Below are 19,242 nucleotides of genomic sequence, written 5' to 3'. Positions count from 1 at the left end.
TTCATTTTTTACCGGAGGGGTGCAAATCACAAATGAGTGATTATGGGCCAGGTTGATGTGGGCCCTTGAGACCAACATACCATAAAAGATTCTTCATCCTCAGTGCCACGGTTCAGGTAGTTATTTAGGAAAAACGAGTGGCCCCCGGGGATGAAACAAAATTTTTCCGTAAAAGTCTAGTGGGGCTACATACCCACCAAATTTCATGTGCACCGGTGTTTCGGTGTCCCGGGTATCGTTGACCAAAAATTCAGGAAGTAGATGACGCTTCGCTAGCGGTGGTCATAATAAAGAACTAAATAAAAAAAAAAATTCTATCATGACTCGTAAAGTCTACAAGAGATTGAAGGCAGTTGAAAAGAACAATTGCATTTGACATTTAATACATGAATGGTTAAATGTCAAAGTTAATTTGACAGAGGGTGCTGCCTTTATTGGCAAAATCTCCTGGCACCCTAACTTGTACCCAAGGCTATAACGAGTTGAACAAGAATCAATGTTGTGCACATATCAAAAGATCAAGTGATGCCAGCCTCAGTGGTAGTATTTCTGCAAATTGTATATTTATATAAAAATGAGAGTTTATCTAAATTAATTCCAGGTCTTCATGACAGAGAAGACTGTGCAGACCCTTTACATCAGTCCATTACATAATCCAGCATCTGTGCAGTGTAAAAGGGTTATAATCTCAGTTCACTCAACAATTTAAATGGGTTGTTGTTGCAGCCTCCGTGTTTAGAAACGCAAAGGTTAAACTGATCTGCCTTGTATGAGGCAGCAATTGTTTTGTTGATTTAAGATGATTGGATGATGAATGTTTGACATTTACTCTGGGAAACCACAATCAGACATCAGGGTGAAGACACCAAATTCAATGTCAATGTGTTTTAATGTGACAGTGTAATCTTTCAAATGTCATATACCATGTACCATTTCAGTCACATCACCTTAAAAATTAGGCTACACCACACGCGTTTGGCAAAGGCAACATTTCAAAGATTAACCTCTTTTTGCTCCAATATGTATTTGCTGATTGAGAATGCAATGACATTAATGATCTAGGTTGACATTGACTTACCCCTCATATCAAACTACAAAACGTATTTTGCAACAAATGATAAATCTTGTTTTTAGTAGTTCTGTAGATCGGTGATGTATACATGCTAACAGGCAACTGACTGTGTGCAGAGACAAATACAGTATAACTTAATTCTCAAACTTTTTCTCTGATTTGAACTTACCAGAGAACCCATACTAAGAGGGTATTCATTAAGGCAACTTACTGTGGAGTGCTATTATGCTCGCTCCTGAAAGTGCTTTGAGGCAATGTTGTGGGCGTGAGCTTGTTCACATAAAGGCCAAACTACAGGAACATGTATAACTTGAGCCGCAGAGGGTGTTCCTGCCTAAACTTGCTGCAAACGAGAGCATGTATTTAAAGACCACTGACAGTCGCTCGCAGTGTCGCGCCTGAGATCGCTCATCCTCAGTCCACACTTGCTTTGTTACAGGTAATTTTTTGAGCTGCTTCTGCTATCTGCAGGTCTTCTGTTCATAGCAAGTCTGTATACATCAATAATACAAGGCAAATAATTTATTATCAAAGTTTGTTAGTAGGTCAGTTAAGTTATTGCATATATGGATTACATTATGTTCTGTATGTCATTCTTATGGTTTCTACGGCTTTGATTTAATTATTTGTCTTTTATTTGTTTCTCTTTAGAGTGCCACGTCACCCATCTGACAAAATGCCTCCTCCTGGTGTGTGTCTGAATATTATGAATGAACGCCATAAGAAAAAGGGCAAAGGATCCCTTGAACACCCTGACAAGTTCCTGGATCAGGACTTTGAGCAGCTTCTGCAATACTGCAACATTAATCGCATGAGGTACATAGATGACATGTTCCCACCGGATCTTAGGTCGATTGGAAAAGAAGTACTACAGCCTGATGAAATGGCCAGGGTTGTTTGGCTAAGACCAGGGGTATGTTAATCCTTCGTCTAGAATGGTGTGGGTGCACTGGGACAATGTGTTTGTGTTGGTGGACAAATAGTAGCCTACGGTATTAGTTACCATCTTGTGAATCAATGTAGGCACACAATTTGCTTACCTCAGACCATAATAATGACATCAAGACATGCCCTGCAGGCATACTGAACATATAAGCCTCCTTATCATAAGGAATTGATCTGACTGATGAGACTGTGCCGCAATGGTTCCCATGATTGTCTTTTCCCCCATAGAAAATGGTGGAATATCCTCAATTCATTTTAGATGATGTATCAAGATTTGATTTTGGACAAGGAGCTATTGGTAAGATTATGCCTTAAAATATGTCTAACTAAACAAATACTACATACATACTTTTTAACCTGCATGTATTAAATAAACTTACTGTCAAATAATCTCAGCTCCTCAGTAATCTTCTGTAAACGTCTAATTATGTCTTTGTCATGTAGATTTGAAGAAAACTTCACAAAGTTACCTCTACTTTTTTCTCTGTTTGTTTCCAGGAAACTGTTGGTTTCTGGCTTCTATTGGGGCACTGACATTTCAGAAACACATTCGGGACCAAATTATACCTGCAGAGCAATCTTTTCAGGATGGTTATGCAGGCATATTTCATTTCAGGGTAATTTTATTTAAAATGGCCATTTCCTTCATGCTTATTATTACACTAAAGGCCTCACAGCAATCATAAAATGTATTAATGTTAGAAAACTTATTATTTGTCTTATGTTGTCCATTATTCACTTATTAGTGTCTTCTGAGTGTCCAGACATTTTACTGTGTAGCAGCATTTTTGAAGTGTTCTCCTCTTTCAGTTCTGGAGATTTGGGAAGTGGGTCGATGTGGTGATTGACGACAAGCTTCCAACAATTGATGGGAGACTGATATTTGTACGCTCAAAAACCCCCAATGAGTTTTGGGCTGCACTGATGGAGAAGGCCTATGCCAAGTATGTGGTCTATCTGCCTTTACGATGCTTATGTTTAAGAGTGTTTAAGAGAGTCCATTAAATCCATGTGTCCTTTGCATTGTCCCTCCTGTAGGGTTTGTGGCTCCTATGCCGACATGAACGCTGGCAGCGTGTCTGAGGCCCTGATGGACTTCACAGGCGGCATTCACATGACATTCAAGCTGGACGAAGCACCCCCTGACCTCTGGGACATCATGTTCAGAGCTGCCCAGTCCAAATCCCTAATGGGCTGTGGCACGCCTCAAGGAGTGAGTATAGTCCCCCTGAATCTGTCTCATCCTTTTCCACAAATCATTTGTCAAAGAAGTGGTGAGATGATCGCATCCCATTATGTATATCCTGTGAATGACATGGACAGCTTATATATATATATATATATAGGACAAAGACAACATATCAAATGTTGAAAATGACAAATTTAACTATTTCATGAAAATATATGTTCATTTTGAATTTGATACCAGCAACACATTTCAAAAAAAGTTGGGACGCCGGTAACAAAATGCTGAAAAAGTTGCGTAATGATAAAGAAAGCAAATGAGACATCCCAGAGAGGCAGAGTCTCTTAGAAGTAAAGATGTAAGGGTATTCATCACTCTGTGTAAACCTGTGACAAATAAAACAATGTCATTTTAATGCTTCTTAACATGAAATGGTGAAGTATTTAGGGAGTTCATCATCTATAGTATAGAAAAATATTTAGAGAATCCAGAAAAATCTTTGCAAACTAGGGCACACATTTCAGTTAGCCTATTAGCTGGTTTGATTTGCATTGAGCTCAATGAGCATCAAACCAGCTAATAGGCTAACTGAAATAACACCCATGCCAATCTCTAGGTATGGTGAAGGGTATGTGATGATGTGGGGACTTTTTTAAATTCCAAAGGCCAAGGTAACTTTATCAGGATGCACAGTATTCTGGATCCATGAAATAACTGGCCTTTAAAAATACAAATCTGCCTGTCTCTATGGGAATTTAACATAGGGGTGCCAATACTTATGACCCCTGTATTTTAAGGGAGAACATTTATTTATTTATGGTACATTATTCATTCACTAAGAAAATTGGTGTCCTTAAAGGTTAGATATTTCCTCATTTTTCACTTAAGGCATTAAGATCAATTTCCAAAAGATGATTTTATATTCCTCTTTTCAGTCAACTTTAGCATGGGTGCCAATACTTTTGGGCCAGCACTGTATATGTATGTACAGTGGGGGGACGGGGACGGGGAGGAACACAGTTCCGCCACCTCAGATAAATTAATAATAAATATATTCTTTCATACCAACGATATAGCGCGATGATATTGTTAAAATAAATGGTGAGTAAATTTTCCGCGTGTACAGAGATGACCAAGAAGCTAGCAATTCTTGTCCAAAAAGTATTGCTACACCACGATACTCAATATGTTGTCCAACGGTGAATCATTTTTCCCCGTTGCACCGACACTGGATTTTAGGGTTCCCCCACCTGCCAAATCCCACTTTAACCACTGTATATGTATTAAAGGAATGTATATATATTAAAGGAACACATAGATGTTTACAAATGTATTGTCAGAAGATAGAGAGGAGCCTGCACACCTTGATAGATTATACTGCAGGTGCAGCTATTTCAAAAGGACAACTTCAGAGTAACAGAAAAAAAGAAAAGTGCACCACCACTACTCCTTACACTCACTTACTCCATGGTACAGCCGGTTTATTGATAAAATGACATTTCGGTCAGTCAGACCTTCATCAGCTTCATCATTTATTTTTTTCTGTTACAAATGTATTGTGAAATGTCCAAGTCACACAACAACTGTTGCTTTTTGGTTGTAATGGGGCTTGATTTTTGTGTGTGTGTATCACTTTAAGGCCACAGCTGCCAACACTGTTTTACCTAATGGAATTGTGGAGGGTCACGCCTACACGATCACAGGAGTCACTAAGGTATTTTTTTTATTTCTCAATATGTCATTATTCATGTGGCCTACTGCAAGGTGTGATTTTATCACTTCAGAAGCGCATGTCAGACCTGCACAGACAGACAATTTATCACTGTTGGAACCTAAGTGTGTGTTACTGTGTCGCTCCCAACAGGTAATGAGCAACAATCAGCCTGTGAAACTGGTGAGATTGTTCAATCCATGGGGACAAGGAGAGTGGAAAGGGAATTGGTGTGATCAGTAAGTCATGCTTAAATCAGAAGTTGTAGGATTTTGGTTTGTGACCTCCACTGGTTATATAATGCACCCTCAATGCCTTGAAATATCTTATTATTTATTAATAATCCCCAATGAACCGTAGGTATTAGTAAAATTATGGTAACTAGTTAATTTGAACTGTATCTTAATTCAGGGAATGGATTGTAGTTCAAGTGATCATGAATGAGTAGACAGTTCTGCTCAAATCTGCATTCTACAGTACGACAGGCTGAGGAGATTGGATCTTTCCGTGCTGCAGTCCTGCAGCAAGCCCTTTGTCAGAGCGTGCACCAACCTGCAACATTGACCTTAAAGAGGGGTTTGGTTGAGAAAACACGACCCTTTGTTTACATTGTAAGCAGAGAATGTTGTGTTACCTGTCAGGCTTTTTTGCTTGCCTTGTTTGTTTTTGATGAGAGTGAGATTAGTGAGAGTGAGCGATTCAGTAAAAGATTAGCCTCCACCTTCAGTCATGATAACGATCATCATGGAATAGTTTCATAAAAGCTCTTTCTTTTTGTGCAGTTATCTTGGCTAACCTTTTATTCCGTGTACAACATAACAAGAGGTGTGTCATGCCCGAGGGAGTAGCTTGACAGAATTGGCATGCATATTTGCATAAGGAGGTACTGTGAGAATCTGGCATTGCGTAACAACGCGACTCAACTTGCCGAGGTGTCTTTTCCACAGTCCACTCAGGCTTTGTCTAACAACTATTTAAGCTTTTATCCTTTGATGACAGAAACATAATCCAATTCAATCCTTTACGGTCATCTGAATAATTTTAAAGCATTACGTAATAGAGGGGTACAGTATATACAGCCTGTGCAGCTTTTATGAAATATCAACATTTCTTATGATCTCAAAGTTACTCAATCAGAAGAAAAACTATGTGTTTATTTTCACTGTAGATCTTCCAACTGGAATACTGTGAGCCCGGAGGACAGAAAACAGTGCCACTCAGTGGCTGAAGATGGCGAGTTCTGGTATGAAATTCAATCCCATGTAAAACCACCTTGCAGTATTTGATTGTTTGTTTGTTTGTTTGTCTATTTATTAACTTACTTATTTACTAATTTACTTGCTTACTTACTTACATAAAGCTCCCTTGTTTGTTATTCTTCATCTTCAGGATGTCAATGGAAGATTTCTGCCAGAGCTATTCTGAAATGGATATCTGCTGTTTGTGCCCCGATTTCCTCGATGGAGAATCAGAGTGCCACTGGACCTCCAAATTTCACGATGGCCGATGGGTTGCTGGAATCACCGCTGGCGGCTGCATGAATTACAGGGGTATGTTCAAGAACACAACAGAAATGTAATACACAGTACTCTTACAGTATAGGTTACAAACGAGCTGGACATTGCAACATTAGTGCTTGTGTGTGAACTGTCCATCAGATAGTTTCTGGACAAACCCTCAGTATCGCATCAAGGTGGACGCTGTGGACGATGCTTGCGCCGCGGAGCAGGGACCAAACAACATGCTGGTGTCCCTCATGCAGAAGCCCGACAAGAGGAACAGACGACTGGTCGCCAGCCTTCACATTGGCTTCTCCGTTTTCAGTGTGCGTTCAAGTGTCCCACCTTCCCATTACAGATACTTTTGAAGTCCCTGGAATTTCTCTCTGAAGCTCATTTGTTTGTTTTTTCCCCCTTTTGTCTCTAAACAGGTGCCACCGGAGGTATGTACTCAACTCTGCTTTAGTTTTGTTACTGTAATGTCAGTATGCAGGTTAAGCAGACTAGACTTTAGGGGCTTGTGAATTCAGGTGAAACTCTACCTCCCTTTTAAGGGTCTGCATGAGTTTCTCTTGGAAGGATTCTTGTATTAAAGCTAAACAGCTGGTAGTTTATAAGAACAGAGTTCCATAAATATGGCTTTACAGTTTGCATGGCACTCTAACTATTTGGGGCACTATGCTTTTTGACTTCTACATTGAATCTTTAGCTGCTAAAATGACTGCATGTCACAGTGTGAAATAACTGATAAGTAAGAAATACTGTGACCTTTATTGTGACCTGAAGTTTATTGACTTTGAATATCAAAGCAATAGGAATAGTAATATGATTGAATCACATACCTTTGTTGTGTTTTAAAACGTCTGTGTAAACTGTTAAGGCTTGCTGGTGTTCTATGAGTTGCACTAGAGCCACGGTTGTCAAACTGTGGTACGCGTACCCCCAGGGGTACGTGGACTGATTTCAGGGGGTACGCGAAAAGTTATATGCCTTTTCAAACGTTTTCTCTATCCCACGTTGGTAACTCAACTTCCGCATTTGCACTGCACATTAAAAACGTATTTTCTCTGCATTAACAAAATATTCGAGAGTGGAGACAGAGGTAAAAACAGCGTTTCTCAAACTGTGGGTCGTGGAGACATGCCAGGTGGGGCGCGAACTGATAAACAGGAGTTTTTTTTATTTTTAATTTTTATCTGTAGCCTAGGCCCAGGTAGCACCCGATGCGCAATGGACGACGCACTGTGTTATTCATAGGGAAGCGCTCGTGTCAAGGCAGCTTAGTTAGTCCTGACCTGAATGAGATTTTGAACGAGGTTGTGAGAGTGGTGAATTTCACAACACCCGGCCCTTAAAAGCGTGTCTATTCTCCGCACTTTGAGAGGAGATGGGAGCTGACCAAAAGGCTGTAGGCCTACTGTTTCACAGCGAGGCAAGGTGGCTTTCCCGAGGTAAAGTGCTGTCGCGTGTTTGAGCTCCGAGTCGCCTCTTCTTGGAGGGGGAGCGCATGTTTGAATCTGCAAGCACGTTCACTAATGAACATTTCTTGACGAAGCTGGCCTATCTTAGCGATATATTTGGAAAGTTCAATGAGTTAAATCATAGGACATAGGACACAGTTACAAGGCAAAGACAAGCACCTAGCAGATAAGATCACTGCATTCAACAAGACGATTGTGTGTAGGGTTGCCACCTGTCCAGGAGTTTCCTGATTGTCCAGGATTTTCATGGTCTGTCCAGGAAAATAAAAATAAAAATTCTGGACACTGAATGTCCCGGATTTTTGTACATGATGCGCAAAATGTGTATTTCAGTTTAATTGAAGCGTGCCTACGCCCATAAACGTATGCACAGCCTTATTGGCTCTACAAAAATGACGTAGCATAACATGGGTGGTGGTGGTGGGGGCACGCACCGTGGAGGTTCATTAGAAATGGTAAGGTGGAGACGGAGAGTGTGTGGGACAAGGAGAGACAGAAAGGACAGAAAGTTTATTCCACATAAGCAAAAAAGCAGAACTTAATTATGTATTCCCCCTTTTTTCTCAATACTGCCCCCAGGTGTCCACAACTAAAAACTGTTGAAAATATAACAAAATAATAAAGGTCTGCTATTAAATAAAGCAATTAACTAAACAAATAACTAGAAATTGTCATTCTTACTAATTTTAGCTATACAATTGTCGCTTAGAATGACTTAGATGTGCGAAAGGCGCCGTTGCTTCCAAACAAAAAGGTTGATTGGATGGTCAAAATGTCCAGGATTTTTGTCAGACACAGGTGGCAACCCTAATTGTGTGTGAGATTAGGTGCAGATCTATTTAAAATAATTATATTCAGCACATTTGTAGGCCTATCATATGTTGACTATTGATGAGATTTGTATCATATGTTTATGATCCTATTCACTATTCTCGACAAAATTGATAAAAATAAATATTAATAAAACAATCAAAAAAAAAAAAAACTTGTTAACAATTGGTGGTGTTGGGGGGTACTCCGGAAGATCATAATGTCTCAGGGGTACATGCCTGTTAAAAGTTTGGGAACCACTCTAAATACTAGGGAAGCCAACATGGATTTGGAGAGTTCCGTTAAGGTTGTCATTCTGTGATATTCCAATGAGTAAATGTGATATGAAGCCGGTGCTCCTCTACTTTAGTACCAAGGGAGACGAGGGAAGTTACCTGCAGAGTTCTTCATGAGGAACCCTGTAGCCTCATCCAAAAACTACCTGAATGCTCGAGAGGTCATGGAGTTCTTCAGATTGGTCCCGGGCGAGTATATCATTGTCCCGTCCACTTTCAAGCCCAATGAGACGGCCTCCTTCATCTTGGCCATACTCTCCAAGACAGACAGCCATTTTGAGTAAGAGCTAATTTCTTAAAGCAAAATTCAAGTTGCCCTCTTTAGCTAGGCTTAAAGGATTTATCAAATTTTTGGGTGCAGCCTATATATAGTGTTGCTAACTGAATCGTGATTTTACAATTCTAAAATGTATTTTGTAATACATTTTCCAGGGAAAGTTCCTCTCATCATGGGGAGATTCAGAAGGTGAGTATTTTTCTCATGTAAGGTTTCTTGCTCTTTATTGATGGAATACTCAAAGCCTGTGTAAACGTTGTGTCAGGAAAGTGGATGATTTAGGTGCCTTCGAAAATTCACCTCTACAAAATCATTCTAGCCCACCCCAAGTAAAAACGAAGGTGATAACGACTCCAAAGCAACCTTTTACCGACAGATGTCAGATCAGGTATTATTCATGTATTGTGTATCTTTTATTCTTTTTATTGTGTATCTTTCTATTATTTTTCTTAGTTCTTGTATTGAAACTGTCAGTGAAAATGTTGCACTTGTGTGTGTTGCTTCATGGCTGAAGTATGAGGAGGTGGGTCCTGAGCAACTCCAGAAGCTTCTGAATCAGAGACTTCTTGAAGGTGAGCTTCACACACACACACACACATACACACTTACACACACTCACACTCACACTCACACCCACAGCCACACCCACAGCCACACCCGTGGCATGTCCACACTCCTGCATGGCAAAGCACATAATCCACCATGCCACAGTGTTTCTTTGTTGTGATTTTTTAAATGACGTAAGCCATTGGCTTGCGGTGGCTATAGACATTCTCTTTTGTGTGAGATTGAATCCCAATGTTTTGCTTCCTTCTCTGTTCTTATAGACAAGTCTCCAGGGTTTGGCATCGATACCTGCCGCAGCTTGGTTGCCATGATGGATGTATCCTGTCACTTGCATCTTTTATTCTGAACCTCAGCGTTACTATAGACTATGATATAACATAATTTATGACTGTTTGTTATGCTTATTTTGTATTGAACTTTACATTCTCAGGAACTGTATGCATTAGCAGGTTCATCTGCTTTCTTAACCCACAAACTATTTAGCTTACGGTCACAGGCAAACTTGACAACCGTGAATTCCTTCGGCTGTGGGACCGAGTTGTCCGCTATAGTGTAAGTGATCTAGTCTTCTTGCTTGAGTTTGAAAATATTACCACTTAACATTGTTCAGCATTGATAACACTGTGTCAGTTAAACAATGTTAAACCATGTTTAACCCCCTCTTCCACCCCTCTCCAATGTGTCTTAACAGGACATTTTCAATCGTGTTGATATAACAAAAAATGGTTCCCTGACTCTTGGTGAACTGCGGACTGGTATGATTGCCACAGGTAGGTCTAGAAACACTGTCATGGCTGGATTATCAGGCTGCGTGGAGTGAGTTGTCACAGTGTGTGTGTCTGTGTGTGCAGGTGTGCAGATGAACGATGACATGCTGAAACTCATGGCTTTGCGCTACGGTGGCTCAACAGGACGTCTGACGCTGGAGAGCTTTGTGTCCTTCATGCTGCGCTTGGACTGCATGTCCAGTAAGCACTTATCATTGCATATTAATACATTAAGAGTGTAGCGTTATAGCCTGGAAGCTAGGTCAAATTTGGTTTCCTACAGGATTCACATATTGCGTTGCTCTGATTGGTTAGATCTATCCAATTGTGTTGGGATTTTAACATCTAACCCTGTGTATTAATGTAATGCATTGTGTTAGTTATGTCTAACTGAAACTGATAACATAAGATGGTCTGGTATTTCAGAGAAAGATTTAAGGGCTGCACTGTCTTACCTGCATAATTCAATTCTGTATGAATCATTTCAGTGTAGTTTAACATACACTGTAATTTAAATGATAACGAAAGCGAAAGCTGCTTCATGACTTCATGCTCATATCTTATCTTATGCTTAACAGAGATATTCAACAAAATGTCAGATGGGATGGGCATGTACCTTCAGCAGAGTGAGGTAATGGAGAGACCTACTGTATACTTTACAGATCTAAACTCCCAGACAGCCCTATAAATGACACATAAATAATAAACGTACTGTCGACTGATCCTGTTTCTACATGCTTTACTGACACATAATCTGTTAAGTATCAGTACACACACACACACACACACACACACAGCATATGCTAACTTTTTAATTTAACCATTTTTTAGTTATCGCAGTTACTTAATGATCCTCTTTGTTCATTTCAGTGGCTGTATCTCACTATGTATTCCTGAAGAAGCTTCAGTTGAGGAAAAAGAGGAAGACCTCCTGTACTCAAGATCTTACTATGATGTTCTTAACCACTTATTTAGCAATACTATATCCAAACAGTCACACTCAAAAAGCAACTTGAATTTGAATATGTATCAACTAATGTCTAGGGAACTCATGGTATAGTGAATTGGGAAGAACAATGCATTTTCCTTTATATGTTGTGCTTTAATGCTACAGTTCTTGCTCTGGCCATATTATACTATACAGTATGTATTTACACACCCTGGGTTAGTATGTGTTTACATTTGTGAGTGTTTTTAGCTACTGTGGCCAACCATATACGATCAGTGTATTCATCGGGCCAGCATGAGTTGCATATCAACCCCACTTCACCAAGTAAAATTCTTGTTTTTTTTTTTTTTATGTGTGTGGAAAAAGAAAACAACTTGGCATAATGATTCTGATTCCGATTCAGATTCTGAACACATTCAGGCTGCTGAAGGTCTGCATGCAGTAACTATCTTTTTAGAATGGTATTTAATGTGTAGTAGCTCCATACAGTTTGATTAACATGTTATATTTTTACAGTGTATAAATAGATACCGGTAAAGCATGAATGTTTCTTTCTTTGGCATAACTAGACTTTTGTAGATGTAACTGCAGGTTGGCCTTAATTGCATTTCTTACAGGGAGTGAGGATTACCATAGGCTTTGCATCTGATTTCTTAATGCTTTAAAATAACATATCATGGAAAGTAAAATAAATATTTTCTATGAGAGTTCCTTCAATGATACAATGATACAAAATTATACTTTATAACCTGGAAGTTGAATTTTCATACTGGGACCTTATATAGATTTCTATAAGAGATTTCTAATATACTCTTTCAGGACTATTAGCTGTCACCAGTTGTGTTGATTTGTAAGACTTTGGACATACAATATGAGGAATTACTTTAATAAACACATGAAAATAAAATAAACCTTCTTTGGTTGTGGCAAACATGTTTTGTTACCCTTTGGAATAATACAAAATATTTATTATTTGACTCCATACATGTACGCATGCATACACACTCACTCACACTGTTGCATGCACGCACACACACACATTCATACACAGTCAAACACACACATTCACACACACAGTCATATGCACACACACTCATACACACTGCTATCTACTGCACAAAGACCAGGGAAAGAAGCACAGATGACAGAAAGTGTTCCTTTGTAGAAGTGACCCTTGTACCTCGTGGCCCCCAATAAAGTGCATGGGGATATTTTTAAACATCAATGTGTACTCACCGCACCAATCATCGTGAGTGCCACCTGTGAGTTTATGGGAAAACCAAGCACCTTCATAAACACCAGTGATGCCCTCTGCCTTTATTGCTCCTAATGGATTAGTTGCATAGTCAACCTCCACCACTTACTGACAGGTAACAAGATCGTTTCATATATATTGTAGTCATTTGACTAGATTTTGATAAACTAATCAGCTTTATAATTGCAGTTCTGTGTGCACTGTTGTTCTCCATATCTTTCCAGACATACGCTTCCCCATCTGCTAGAATGCCTCCTCCTGGTGTGTGTCTGAATATTTTGAACGAACGGCATGAGAAAGAGGGCAGAGGATCTGTCAGCAACCCTGACAAGTTCCTGGATCAGGACTTCAAAAAGCTGCATCAATACTGTCTCATGAATGAATTTAGGTTCATAGATGGAATGTTTCCTCCGGAATGTAGTTCCATTGGTGATGGACTTCTCCACCAAAATGAGCTGGCAAGAATTGTGTGGCAAAGACCAAGGGTATGTGAACCAGATCACTGATCACTGGTGTGCAGCACTGATTACACCGTAGATTGCTCTTTGAGAAAATGCAGTTATGGTAAAAGGATTGGTCAGGTACTTGGCTATTGTATATTACAGACAATAAACCAGTCTAAACCAAGCCTTGTGTTTATCTTAATGCTGCTTTGTTTGTTATTGTTGAGACAGATAATGGTGAAAGATCCTCGCTTTATTCTCGGAGGAGTGTCCAGGTTTGACTTCAGACAAGGTCGACTTGGTAAGTAGATGTATGAAATAGATGCAAGCAGGTAACCATCATACATCATACAATACATATGCACTATATTATATTACTGTAGGTACAGATAATTATAAGCAAATATACTATGGATTTACCCTTAAACCTCGCAACCTCCATGAATAAGAAATGCTTCCATCTTCCCTGTTATTGTTTGTAGGGAACTGCTGGTTTCTTGCCTCTATTGGAGCACTGACATTTCAAGATGACATTAAGAAACATATTATACCACAGGAACAATCTTTCCAAAAGGACTATGCAGGAATTTTCCACTTTAGGGTAGAAAGGATACTGTATGTCTCTATCACATATAAGGGTCATAACAAAATACTTCCCAGTATAATGCTGAATAAAGCATTACACAGACATATTACAGCACTGTAAAATACAGTAGACTGAAATATACACAGTGCTGTATAATACAGACAATTATACATACTGTAAAAACTTTGCTAGACCCATTTTGTGACTTTGTCAGTTATTAAAGAGTGTCTTTATGTGTTTCTGTGTAGCATTATTTTTGAAGTTTTATTCTCTCTCAGTTCTGGAGATTTGGGAAGTGGGTTGATGTGGTGATTGATGACAAGCTTCCAACAATTGATGGGAGACTGATATTTGTGGACTCACAAACCCCCAATGAGTTTTGGGCTGCGCTGATGGAGAAGGCCTATGCCAAGTATGTGGTCTATCTGCCTTTACGATGCTCGTTGTTGTGTTTAAGAGCGTCCATTAAAGCCATGTGTCCTTTGCATTTGTCCCTCCTGTAGGGTTTGTGGCTCCTATGCTAACATGAACGCTGGCAGCGTGTCTGAGGCCCTGATGGACTTCACAGGCGGCATTCACATGACATTCAAGCTGAACGAAGCCCCCACTGACCTCTGGGACATCATGTTCAGAGCTGCCCGGTCCAAATCCCTCATGGGCTGTGGCACTCCAGCAGGGGTCAGTCAGGAAAATATTTTGCCTAATGGGATTGTGGAGGGCCATGCCTACGCAATTACAGGAATTACGCAGGTACTAATGTTAGTTTGTGTATGAGTGTGCGTGTGTGTAAGTGTATGCATATTTATTTGTCTGTGTGAGTATTTATAAATGCATATTGTATTTGTGAACATGAAGCAATCTGGTTCTCTGCATTTGTTTATTCCTTGTAGGTCATGAGTAATAATTGCCCTGTTAGACTGATTAGGTTGTTCAACCCCTGGGGCCAAGGGGAGTGGAAGGGTGACTGGAGTGATAAGTATGTCTTCTTGTTTAATGACAACAAATTGTGGTTATTCTAAGCAGCATTACGCATATTATGCATCTAGGTTGCCTGTACTTCATATCAGTTGCATATATTTCAACAACAACAACAATACACCTACAATAACAACAATAGCAACAATTTTTCATTCTCTTGGATAGTCATTAGTCCCATCACTTCCACTGGTATTTGTAAATCAATAATTTTTCAAATTGTCAGCTGAACATTACGGAGCCCGGGAGGTGTCATTGCAAGATATTTTTGTATAGTGAGAGAATGTGCACACAATTTACTAAATCATAGTGGGTTAATTTTACAAAGAGAGCACAATTTAGTAAAATGAGCGCTCTATTTAGTACAATAAGCACACTATTTAGTAAAACGTGCGCACAGTTTAGTAAAATGTGTGCACAATGTACTAAATTGAGAGCAAAATCTACTAAATTGAGAGCACAATCTAGTAAAATGAGAGCACGATTTAGTAAAATGAGGACACAATTTAGTAAAATTAGCGCACATTTTCTGGATATACACAAAAAAATAATTAGCAATGACACCTCTGGGGTACCATAGTACACATTTTTGATCTACTGTATTTTTTTACTGTATTATTATTTTTTATTTGCAGGTCATCCAAATGGCAAACTGTCAGTCCAGAGGACCGTACAGCTTGCCTCTCCATCCGTGACGATGGGGAATTTTGGTATCAAAATCAAGTTCCTTCTCCATTACTCTGCCATGTTGAGTTGTATTATACTGTTACACAAGATTCTTGTTCATTTTCCTCTTCAGGATGTCAATGGAGGATTTCTGCAAGAGCTATTCTGACATGGACATCTGCTCCACGAGCCTTGGTTTCCTCAATGCATCCACAGATTGTCAATGGACATACAAGTTTCACGGGGGACGATGGGTCACCGGGACCACTGCTGGTGGTTGCCTGAATCACACAGGTGCATTCTATTTACATAAGCACATTGAATTTAACAGGATAGTATGCATTCTAAGTGTTTTCTAATGGTCTCTCAGGGAGTTTTTGGACAAACCCTCAGTATCACATCAAGTTAGAAGAATGTGCTAATGACAACGACAAGAACCTACTCGTGTCCCTCATGCAGAAGTCTGACAAAAGGAACAGACACCTTGACTCCAACTTCAATATTGGCTTCTCAATTTTCAGTGTGCGTTGATGTTTTTCTTGACACAACTCTTGTGCTGTACATGACAGTTTTATTTTTACAAAGTGTTTGAGATCTCTGTTGATTTTCTAATTGTTCATTTTGGTCTTTCAACAGGTGCCACCTGAGGTAGGTACACAATATCTTTATGTCTGCATTATGTCTACTGTATGTCTGTCTGTATCTCTACATCGTAAGGTGTCCTGGGGAGGAAGAGGTTGGGGAGGGGGGTCTATCATTTAGACAATGCCATTTTGCTTCAGTACAAAGGCAGAGTGGGGAAGTTTCCTGCAGAGTTTTTCATGAGGAAGCCTGAAGCTTCATCCAAAAGCTTCCTGAATGCTCGAGAGGTCATGGAGTTCTTCAGATTGGACCCAGGCGAGTATATCATTGTCCCGTCCACTTTCAACCCAAATGAGACGGCCTCCTTCATCCTGTCCACATTCTCCAAGACAGACAGCCATCTTGAGTAAGTGCTTTACTGCATCTGTGATTTTGATGTTTGTCAATTATATTACTACCATTTGATCCACATTGATTTCTGTTCATTCATTATGGCCTACTTTCAGTGAAAAATCCATTGACAGTTGGACGATTACGAAGGTAAACTAAGATACACTAGTCTTTGATAATATATACTGCTCATAAGCATTGACCAAACATTTGTTATCATCTGCTTGTACTTCAGCCCAGTCCTACTGACAAACTAAATGACAACAACTCCAAGGTTACCTTATTCCAGAAGTACACAGACCAGGTAATTTATTGAAAATTATAAACTTGTTAAAAGTGAAATGTTTCATATTGAATACTGAGTATTGCTATTCACCGTCATAAAAAGTATGAAGAAGTGGATGCAGAGCAGCTACAGAGGCTTCTGAATGAGAACCTTCTTCAAGGTGAGATCTCATTTCGCAGACAGACAGACACACACAGAGACACACCTTGTACCAAAAGCAGTTGTTCTTGCAGCATCTGATCCAATAGACAATGTATTCACTAGCCTGTTTAAAGTGGATTCTGTCAGTGTTTTGCACACAAAGCAACAGAAGAGTTATGTAAGCAATACTGCTTGCTCTAACTTTTAGTTTCATTTTGTCTAACACAAATTATCTGTCTTGGTCTTTATCTGTACTTTCAGGCAACTCCTCAGGCTTTGGCCTGGATACCTGTCGCAGTATGGTTGCCTTGATGGACGTATCCTAGCCTTTATTGCCCTTCCCAGACAAATCATAGAAATCATGTAGAAAAGTGATAATTGAATGTTGAATATTCTATTTCATCACGTAATGAGGTAATGATGTGGTATCTTCCTTAATGCACTTGAAGCTCTCTGTCACGGGCCACCTTAATCGCCATGAATTCCTTCGACTGTGGGACCGAGTGGCCACATACAGGGTGAATGATCCTCTCTGTTCTCTGTTGTCTTGAAATACCAAGCCTTTTGAGTACACGGTTTTATAAAAGAAACTCAACTGTCGTTGATAGGAAATCTTTTACCGCACTGACATCTCAAGGACCGGCGACTTGTCCCTTAGTGAACTGAGGAATGCTATGATTGCCGCAGGTATGAAAAAAAAAATACATTTGGCTCAGTCTCAGTGTTGGGAGAGCTGTGTCAATAGTGTGTCTCTGTTTGCAGGTATGCAGATTAGCGATAGCATGCTGAACCTCATGGCTTTGCGCTATGGCTCAAAAGGAAACTTAACGCTGGAGAGCTTTGTGTCACTCATGCTGCGCTTGGAGTGCATGTCCAGTAAGCACCAGAATGCTGTCCATCTCATCTATCCCAGTAATGACATTCACACAGACTCAGTTTTAAGAAAAGACTTACCGGATGGAGCCTTGGGATTGAGAAGGATTTGAGATAGCATGATGTTGGCTGCAATACCCATGTTATGCTTTATGATAAATAAGCACTGCTTTTCTCAGTACAAGTCAAATCAAGATAACTTTATTTTTCCTGTGAGGAAACATCATTTGTGGTTAGGCACACACAGATACACACCTGCATTCCACATTCTAAAAGCAAGATGAAATTATGTTACGATTGATTGGATATTCACTGAAAACCATCCAAAATCAAACTGACACTTATGATATGATAACCTAGTTATGTTGTCTGTTTTGTGAGAACACTGCTGTTGTTTAAACTGCCTTCTATTTTACCATAGAGGTCTTCGAAAAGCTGTCAGATGGGAAGGGAATCTATCTGCAGGCGCATGAGGTGACATCATTTGGCTTTTTAGTCCTTATTCACATTCCACTTTCATCTTAATTAGACTTTAATTGAAGAACATATCACAAAAAGAAATATTTGAAGTTCAACTTTTAACATTGCTCTGTATAATCTACATACTGTAATATGTTACATAATATTATACATACTTGTATGTCTTTATTTCAATCTATCAATTTTCACTCAATCTGATTGTTTGAAAAAGGTTTGACAGTTTGAAGTTAAGTTTTTGAATGAATCATGTTTGTCATCAGACCAGTGTAGTCATGTAGACTGATATGTTGTCTATTTCTTCATTGACTTTGTCATTTAAAACACAATAGCCATAAATATTGATGACATTTGACTTTTTCTAATTGTGGTGGAAATGATACTCATATTTACTGTATTTTTTTTTCTGTTGCAGTGGATGCATCTTAGCATGTATTCCTAGAAGTTGTGACGAAAACAATGTGGCTCTATACGTTTCAGAAATACTCTCCATGCTGTTTGTATTTAGGCTTCTGAGAAAACCTTTGATGATGTAAACTTCAGTATTTAAGGAACTGAAGTGCCCCAGCTGTAGCCAGTACTAGTCTAGACTCTGAAAACCAAACTGTTCTCAGATGCTTTCTGCTAACTGATTTTTTAATTATTATATGTTCTTTATTTTTACATACTATTTTAACTATTGCACTTGTATCTTTGCTTTTGTTTATGTAAAGCACATTGAATTACGCCTGTGTATGAAACGTTGTAATAAACTTGCATTGCTTTGAAAATCTGTTTCTGATTCAGATCTCTGTTTCTGGAGGTGGTCTGGAGTACTGTCGGTATGAAATAAAATGAACAAAAATCGGTGCTACCTAGCTCGAGTTGCTGCATCCAACAGCTAGAGAAGCCAGGCAGCTACAGTGCTACATTCAATTTTAAAATCCCCCAGATTTGTTTTTATGTTATGTTTCATTTCATATCGACAGTACTTGATGACCTTGAGAAATGAAGATCTATGTGAGAAAT

The 19,242-nt window shown here is 39.3% G+C and overlaps 2 protein-coding genes across 2 annotated transcripts; both read left to right on the top strand.

Moving 5' to 3' along the window:
• Nucleotides 1-1,378: 1,378 nt before the first annotated feature.
• LOC121693519 (calpain-1 catalytic subunit-like) lies at nt 1,379-12,479 on the top strand. Its single transcript, XM_042072989.1, has 22 exons — nt 1,379-1,511; nt 1,724-1,985; nt 2,246-2,315; nt 2,516-2,634; nt 2,828-2,961; nt 3,056-3,230; nt 4,843-4,917; nt 5,068-5,153; nt 6,083-6,157; nt 6,304-6,464; nt 6,573-6,739; nt 6,845-6,856; nt 9,075-9,280; nt 9,433-9,466; nt 9,597-9,665; nt 9,792-9,849; nt 10,105-10,160; nt 10,328-10,396; nt 10,536-10,614; nt 10,696-10,812; nt 11,190-11,242; nt 11,482-12,479. Exons 2-22 carry the CDS (start codon nt 1,749-1,751, stop codon nt 11,506-11,508), a joined length of 2,079 nt encoding a protein of 692 aa, XP_041928923.1. The 5' UTR covers nt 1,379-1,511; nt 1,724-1,748; the 3' UTR covers nt 11,509-12,479.
• A 563-nt stretch (nt 12,480-13,042) lies between these two features.
• On the top strand, nt 13,043-18,838 carry LOC121693290 (calpain-8-like). Its single transcript, XM_042072617.1, has 20 exons — nt 13,043-13,300; nt 13,490-13,559; nt 13,741-13,859; nt 14,123-14,256; nt 14,348-14,594; nt 14,735-14,820; nt 15,455-15,529; nt 15,619-15,779; nt 15,856-16,007; nt 16,122-16,133; nt 16,268-16,473; nt 16,574-16,607; nt 16,693-16,761; nt 16,846-16,903; nt 17,146-17,201; nt 17,334-17,402; nt 17,493-17,571; nt 17,647-17,760; nt 18,179-18,231; nt 18,650-18,838. The coding sequence occupies exons 1-20, from the start codon at nt 13,064-13,066 to the stop codon at nt 18,674-18,676; spliced, it is 2,058 nt and encodes a 685-aa protein (XP_041928551.1). The 5' UTR covers nt 13,043-13,063; the 3' UTR covers nt 18,677-18,838.
• Nucleotides 18,839-19,242: the final 404 nt, after the last annotated feature.

Source organism: Alosa sapidissima, chromosome 19 (assembly GCF_018492685.1).
Source record: "Alosa sapidissima isolate fAloSap1 chromosome 19, fAloSap1.pri, whole genome shotgun sequence".
Taxonomy (NCBI): Eukaryota; Metazoa; Chordata; class Actinopteri; order Clupeiformes; family Clupeidae; genus Alosa; species Alosa sapidissima.
Note: the sequence above shows the minus strand (reverse complement) of the source record. Positions and strands in the feature narration are given on the sequence as shown.

Excerpts from the sequence above, each read along its gene's own strand:
- LOC121693290 (XM_042072617.1), top strand. The coding sequence starts at position 13,064 with ATGCCTCCTCCTGGTGTGTGTCTGAATATTTTGAACGAACGGCATGAG. Across the intron at positions 14,595-14,734 it reads CAATTACAGGAATTACGCAG|GTCATGAGTAATAATTGCCC; the intron begins GTACTAATGTTA and ends TATTCCTTGTAG. Across the intron at positions 15,780-15,855 it reads TGGTTGCCTGAATCACACAG|GGAGTTTTTGGACAAACCCT; the intron begins GTGCATTCTATT and ends ATGGTCTCTCAG.
- LOC121693519 (XM_042072989.1), top strand. The coding sequence starts at position 1,749 with ATGCCTCCTCCTGGTGTGTGTCTGAATATTATGAATGAACGCCATAAG. Across the intron at positions 2,962-3,055 it reads ATGGAGAAGGCCTATGCCAA|GGTTTGTGGCTCCTATGCCG; the intron begins GTATGTGGTCTA and ends TCCCTCCTGTAG. Across the intron at positions 9,281-9,432 it reads AAGACAGACAGCCATTTTGA|GGAAAGTTCCTCTCATCATG; the intron begins GTAAGAGCTAAT and ends TACATTTTCCAG.